The sequence below is a fragment of the Abramis brama genome (assembly GCF_963993115.1).
Source record: "Abramis brama genome assembly, chromosome: 13".
Classification (NCBI taxonomy): Eukaryota; Metazoa; Chordata; class Actinopteri; order Cypriniformes; family Leuciscidae; genus Abramis; species Abramis brama.
In genome coordinates, this window is record NC_139975.1 from 2,185,261 (window position 1) to 2,192,760 (window position 7,500).

Consider the following 7,500-nt stretch of genomic DNA (forward strand, 5'->3'; position numbering starts at 1 on the left):
CAGCATCCGGAGGAGATCGCTCCTGAACTCTTCTGTGTCCAGCACTGTGTCTTCAGGACTGGAACGATTTAAGACAAACATAAACTATAAGACGCTTCCTGAGAATGAAATCACGTTTGAGGAATAATGCTAATTACAAATCACAAATATGTTTATAAACATTTATAAAAAATAATATTACAAAATATTAAAAAGTATAAATATGTTTTATAATAATATAAAATGTATAATATAAATATTATAAATGTATAAATATTTCTAAAACATTTTATTTATACAAATTTATGTTATATGTATTTTATTTGTTTAAAATCACAAATATGTTTTAAAAAAATTACATTTATAATGTTATAAAAATATTTTAAAAATAAATATTTTTACAATTTAACATTTTATTTACAATATAACAATTATAAAAAAATATATAAACTTATATTTATAAAAATATATATAAACATTTATATTATATTTATATTTGTTTTAAATCACAAATGTGTTTATAAATAATTGTAATAATTATTTAATTTTATGAAATATAAAGAAATATATTTTTACAATTTAACATATATACAATATAACAATTATAAAAAATGATAAAACATTTTATTTATAAACATTTATATTATATTTATTTTATTTATTTCAAATCACAAAACTATAAAAAATAGAATTTTTAAAAATATCTTTATTTTTTATAAAATATAAAAAAAATTTACAATATAACATATTTATAATTTATAATATAACAATTATTAAAAAAATATTTATAAAAGTTTTTATATACATTTATATTATATTTATTTTATTTATTTCAAATCACAAAACTATAAAAAATAGAATTTTTAAAAATATTTTTAATATTTTTATTTTTTATAAAATATAAAAAATTTTTTACAATATAACATATTTATAATTTATAATATAACAATTATTAAAAAAATATTTATAAAAGTTTTTATATACATTTATATTATATTGTTTTTATTTATATATTTTTATAAATTAGAAATAGATATTCAAAAGTATAGTCAAAACTCTTTTTATGTGAAACACACGTTAAACAAGAGACTTCTGATAAAACCGCTTACTAACCTTTTCTGTGCAAAATCAGAAAAGTCTGTTTACGTGCATTACATCATCGTATTACATGTCGAATGTCTTGACAACAGAGTCTTGAACATTTTAGATAGAAAGCAAATAAGAGACCATCAGTCAGATTTTTTATTACAATATTTTTAATATATTAATTTAATATATTATATTTTAATAATATTAGAAATATAATGTAAATATATGATAAAAATATTTGTATTGTTTAATATTTTATAATATTAATATTTACACTTTTTTTAAAACACGTTTGTGATTTGAAACAAATATAATAACAAATTTTTAATAAATAAATTATTCTATAAATATTTATAAATTGATCATTTTTACAATATTTATATTATAAATTTAATTGAAGTAAATACAAGATTTTAAGCTTTGCTCATTTTCTCTTTTTCCACTATGTAAAGTTTGTGTTTAAATGTCGAAATGGTATTGCACTTGTACATTTTTTGTACATAAAATGTTATTTTGTAAAAGATCTTTATCTCAGACTGTCCTCTCAGTGAAAGGTGTAACATTCTGGAATTCATAAATCTGCTGCCAGTTTTAATATTTTTTTTAAAAACGCCACTAAGTCTCGGTTAGTTCAGCAACAAACTTTCTGGATTTGTTTGGTGTTGTTGCTGTAATCTATAGAAGCCCTTCTAGGCACAAGTGTTGCAAATTAGCTTTATCTACAAGCACTGTGATACACACATCAGGCGGCTGTTGTTACAGTTTTATCTATGTTTACTGTATCTGTCCCCATACAAATAAAGCATTAAATAAAATTAAATACAACATTAACTAATAGTAAAGTGGAGCGTGTGTTTCTGCGGTCGACCAGCAGAGGGAGACATTCCCTCACAATTACAGCATCCCTGAGGAAAACCCTCTGAGGAGATTCATCTTCAGTTATGAGTGTGTGTGTAGTGTTTCTGATCATGTGTCTAGAGGTCAGCCGGGGGTCAGCCGGGGTTCAGCCGGAGGTCAGCCGTACCTGAGTCTCATCCGCAGGTGTTCGGCCTGTAGAACGGCTCCACTGATTGGCTGCAGGGTCACATGATCTCCAGGCTTCACTCTCAGACTGGACTGAACGCTGGACTGAAGACCCACACGCCTGCCTGGAAACTGAGACGCCGGCCACGCCACACACACCTGCACACACACACACACACACAGCTTCAACACACTGATTCCCCGTCACAATCACACAAACACTCAAACACACTCATGCTCACGCAAACACACTCACTCACTCTCTCACACACACACCTCCTGTTGTCCCGCGCTGCTGGAGATCAGGACAGGACGTCCGATGCAGGCGTTCAGTGTCTTCATGGTGTTCACGCTCATCTGAGCCAGATATGATCTCCATCGCGGAGGGGCTTTATCTTCCGCTGCACACAGTCATCAGATGCAGATACAGATTTGAAATACAATCTGTTTAAATATAAGACATCAGGTGGTTCAAACCAATTAACTGCTTGTTTATTTATTTAATTATGCACATTTTCAGCTAATATTTAATTCATTTTTTTATGGTGTATAAAGCAACGAGCAATGGCTGATAAATATAAAGTAAACATACTGTCATTAATAATAATAACTAATATTATGCATATTATAAGAACAGTAATTGTTATATTGTAATAGTAATTATTAATGTATTGTACTGTCATTATTTTCAACCTGTACTGTCAGTATTTTTATTAGTCGTAGCATTATTATTGTTATGGTTGGTCACGTGATGTCAAAATGGCGTGAACCGTGAGTGGGCGACCCACTCCATGCAAAATACAGCGACTTTTAAAATAAATAGTAGTAAAATCAGAAAAAAAGATTTGAGTGCAGCTTAAAACATGCGAGTTTATCAACAAAAAAAAAGACCCGTCCAAAAATACTATAATAGTTTCAAGCGCTGATCGGAGACGTTAATCATATTTTACTAATTTATCCTAACTAATTAATGTAGCTAATGCGCGCCCCTGATGTCGCGCGCTCCCGTTACCTCTCTCTGTGAAGTCTGTGACCGTTAATCCTCCGTTCGGGACACATGAATCCGCTTCATCACTGATTAACCCAGATCGGTCTCCTTCTCCTTCACTCGGTCTCTTTTTCCCTTTGCCTTTCTTGCTTGATGACATGTTTGATCAGTTATTAGATGTGTGTGTTAAACACACACACAAACACCGTCCACATGTGAGCAGAAACTTCCCGATGTCAAAGTTCAGCTCCTCCCCGTTTACTACCGTAAAACCCAAAATATAAAGGCCCTTGAAAACACGCCATTACACAACATAACCGTTATCGACACAAAAACCTTGTGTGTTTGTTTATCTAAAATATATTATTTTGTGTTCAGCAGAAGAAAGAAAATCATACAGTTTGGAACAACAAATGTTAATTTTTAAATCTGAACTGTCCCTTTAAAGCAGCGCGAATACACTATTATTGTCATACGCGCGAGTAATAGAGTGATTACGGCATCGGTTCCTGAGGTTGTTGTTTCGGTGTCATGGTGTTCTGGATCATGTCAGGCGGGTTCTGCAGGGCTTCTGCTGTGCTCTGCAGGTTCTCCTCGGTGTTCAGGAGTGTTTCTGCTGGTCCGGTTCGGTTCGGCTCGGGCTGTCAGGAGCGGGTCTGCCGGCCTCTGCTGTCCGGGACTGTGGACCGGTTCGGCGGCGTGACGGTCCGAGACTTTCCGCCGGACATCAGCGAGGACGAGTTCGCGGAGATGCTGAGCGGTACTTACATAATCAGCAAATATTAACATTACACAATTAAAATCAAGTCATGCATGCATATAGTGTAAAATGGCTTGTGTCTTCTGTTAAGAAATAAAAAATGACATAATCATCTGACTGTGATAATAATGAAGAACACATCAACATGATAATAATGGTTTCTTAAAAATATGATGATTACATTTGGTTATATGATATCTAAATGATTAAATAATAAAACATAAGCAAATGATAAAACATAAGTAAATGATAAAACATAAGTAAGATTTAAGATTTCAAATATGATGATCAATAAACATTTATGATTATTATCAGTGTTGAAAACAGTCATTTTTTTGTGGAAACCGAGATAGGTTTTATTTTTCAGGATTCTTTGATGAATAGAAAATTCAAAAGAACAGCATTTATTTGAAATAGAAAGACATTATAACTGTCTTTACTGTAACTTTTGATTGATTTAATGCATTCCTTGCTGAAAAAAGTGTGTGTATATATATATATATATATATATATATATATATATTATATATATGCTGTCAAATCGATTAATCGCATCTAACATTAGGGGTGCACCGATCCGACTTTTTCAGTCCCGATACCGATACCGATGCCTGGGCTTTGTGTATCTGTCGATACCCGATACCGATCCGATACTATAGTTGAATTAATAATAAACTGTATACCTTCCACCTTATACCTTCCTTGAAGAGACTAAAGGCACCAGACTTTACTAACTAAACATAACTAAGACAAAATAACAGATGTATGTAATGTGTTGTATTCTTATTTATTTAAAAAACAATTGTGCATTCAAATCGAAAATAGAATATAATCAAACTTCTTTAAATAAATGTAAAAAAAATCAAAATAAAATGTAGCGGTGGAAACAAAAAAACTGTGTTTCCAAAAATTGTAAACATGTAAAAATATAAAGTGCAAAGTCCTGCAACAGGAATTTAAAATGCAACATAGCAGCTGTACCTGAGAATAAAAAAATAAAAAGTTGGTCGAACAACAACTTGATCACACATACAAATAATAATAACCAAACATTGTAATGTCCATCACAAACATGACCTGTGAATGCTCACTTAATCAATGGCAAATTTAAATGTCAGTTTTAATGATCATTATGTTTCATATTTTTAAAAATGAAAACAAAAAGAAGCAGGGTTGTGTTTTATATTTCGTGTTGTTAATATGCAGTAAAGATAATCAATGTACGCGTTTGCCTGAACCACATTTATGTGGCCATTAATATGTTTAAGTTTTTTTTTTTTTAAATGAAAAGAGGCAGAGTGGTGTTTTATAACATACTTCGTTTTATTTTCGGCTAAAATATACATAAAGAGATTACCGGAGTAGCCAGAGCGAGCTGAGTGACGCGATCAAGAACGCTGCTGTTCCATTTGCAGAATAACCGGACTCGCGTCCTCTCGTCCTCGGGAGTTCGTTCTCCTGAGTCGAACTTGGCAAGTCCGAACTACCAAGGAGGACGCAAGTCCGAAGTTTGCGTACTTGGTATTGAGAAACGGCCTCTGGCTCGCTCCATGTTGCTTCTAGCATGCGACACGCGTGAAGCTGACGAATGACGTAGGTTCTGCTGCGACGAAAAAAAAAAAAAAAAAAAAACCTGGATCGGCCCGTGGATCTGTTATTTTTTCCGATCCCCGATCCAGCTATTTTATCAGTATCGCGGCCGATATCCGATCCTAATATCGGATCGGTGCACCCCTATCTAACATAAAAGTATTATGTATGTGTAATTATATATGTGTGTGTCTGTATATACAGTATATATATATATATTTATATTTAAAATATAATAATTTATATACACACACATACATTATGTAAACAACTAATTTTATGTTAGACGTGCTTAATCACGATTAATCGATTAGACAGCACTAACATATTCATACTGTAGCCGTATTTTTAATTTTTATATATTATTTGTATTTTATTTTATTTATTTGTGTTTCATGCATGTATAGGCTATCTATTTAGTTACATTTTTTAAGCTCACCTGTACTAAATATATATTTGCTAATAATAATAATAAGCAAGTATTAACATATAGGGCCCTATCTTGCACCCAGCGCAATTGACTTTGTACACCGACGCATGTATCATTCCTATTTTGCACCCGCGCAAAGCGCGCTTTTCCCTCCACAGAAGCACGTCGCTAAACTAGGGAATGAACTTGCGCTCCCTGGGCGGTTCAGCGCAAAAAAGGAGGCGTGTTCCGGCGCAAACGTTCCTTCATGCTATTTTGCAGGTTTAGAAAACAATTGCGCCACTAACCAGGAAAAAATAGTTTAAAGTCAGTGGCGCGTTGCGCATGTTATTCATATGCTATTTTAAGGGCGCATGCTTGGCCATAATCAATGTAGCGTGTGCACAACGCGCATACACTTTGATTCTCTCATCTACACAGAAGCAGCAGTTTTCATTTCTGCAAATCATACATTATTACGATAGATAGATAGATAGATAGATAGATAGATAGATAGATAGATAGATAGATAGATAGATAGACAATTTATTATAAAAGCATACATCTAGCTTACACATTTACCCAAATTATCATACACCTTTTTAACCGAAGTTAATTTGGGTGTGTTTCTCCATCCCCAACGTCCCTGACGAGAGCGTTGCTCTCCTTGGCTGTGAACCGCTCCTGGCGCGCGTCTGGCAAATCCGCCGTTATAATAGGAATCCGCTTTAGAACAAAGCGCGTCTGCTCTTAAAGGGAATGTGAGATGACGCTCTGATTGGTTTATTTCACGTTACGCCCAAACCACACCTATGAATAATGAAGCTACTTCAGACCAACACATTTTAGATTTGCGCCTGGCGCAAGAGTCATTTATCCCGCTGGGAAAATAGCAACAGCGCCAAGACCCGCCCACAAAGTTACTTGCGCTTTGTGCTTTGACACTTGCGTTTCAGATCGTTAAAATAGGGCCCTAAAACTTAATTAAACAACAACAACAAAATATCGGGGTTTAAATTCCTAAACTCACCCAGCTCTTCTTAAAGTTTTTTAGATTGTTTAAATATTTCACATAATTATGTAACTTGAATGTTTTACACTTATGATATTGAAAGTGTCATTTTATGTGCTAAATTGTGTGTGTGTCTGTGACTGTGTGTGTGTGTGTGTGTGTGTGTGTGTGTGTGTCTTTGACCGTGTGTGTGTGTGTGTCAGTGTCTCTGCGTCAGTGGCGTTCGGAGCGGCGGGTGGCCGTGTGGCTCCACGTCCCCCTGGCTCTCAGTAGAGTGTGTTCTGGTGCTGCTCGTCACGGGTTCTTCTTCCATCACGCTCGCGGCGACCGGGCCGTTCTCAGCCTGTGGGTCGGACCCGGAGAGAGCAGGCTCCCCGCCTTCGCCACACATCAGGTCGGAGTCGCAGGTGAGACGAGTGTGTGCAGAGACACGAGTGTGTGTTCAGAGACACAAGAACTGCAGAGCCATGATGTCCAGCTCCTCCTCTCTAGATGTAATGGGCGGAGCTATAAGATCCAACCACACCCTTTATGACCCTATACCTCCAGCCATTAGATCCACAGAGCTGGAACTGCACGTCATCGGCTCTCACGCGCACACACACACACACACACACACACTAACCCGACCCCTAAACCTACCCATCACG

At 34.7% G+C, this 7,500-nt stretch overlaps 2 protein-coding genes across 3 annotated transcripts in view; one reads left to right on the plus strand and one right to left on the minus strand.

The window, feature by feature from the left end:
- The window catches only part of afg2a (AFG2 AAA ATPase homolog A), a 33,455-nt gene extending 30,135 nt beyond the window's left edge, over positions 1 to 3,320 (minus strand). The window contains exons 1-4 of the mRNA XM_084133023.1: positions 3,104 to 3,320; positions 2,368 to 2,492; positions 2,093 to 2,250; positions 1 to 58 (exon numbers count right to left, since the gene is read on the minus strand). The exon at positions 1 to 58 is cut by the window's left edge and continues 1 nt beyond it. Coding sequence (XP_083989149.1) covers positions 1 to 58; positions 2,093 to 2,250; positions 2,368 to 2,492; positions 3,104 to 3,239 — 477 coding nt within the window. The 5' untranslated portion in view covers positions 3,240 to 3,320. The remainder of the gene's footprint in view (positions 59 to 2,092; positions 2,251 to 2,367; positions 2,493 to 3,103) is intronic.
- A 246-nt stretch (positions 3,321 to 3,566) lies between these two features.
- Positions 3,567 to 7,500, plus strand: part of nudt6 (nudix (nucleoside diphosphate linked moiety X)-type motif 6) — a 15,417-nt gene continuing 11,483 nt past the window's right edge. For both annotated transcript variants that reach the window (XM_084133042.1, XM_084133043.1), the window contains exons 1-2: positions 3,567 to 3,839; positions 7,054 to 7,257. In XM_084133042.1, coding sequence (XP_083989168.1) covers positions 3,611 to 3,839; positions 7,054 to 7,257 — 433 coding nt within the window. In that variant the 5' untranslated portion in view covers positions 3,567 to 3,610. The remainder of the gene's footprint in view (positions 3,840 to 7,053; positions 7,258 to 7,500) is intronic.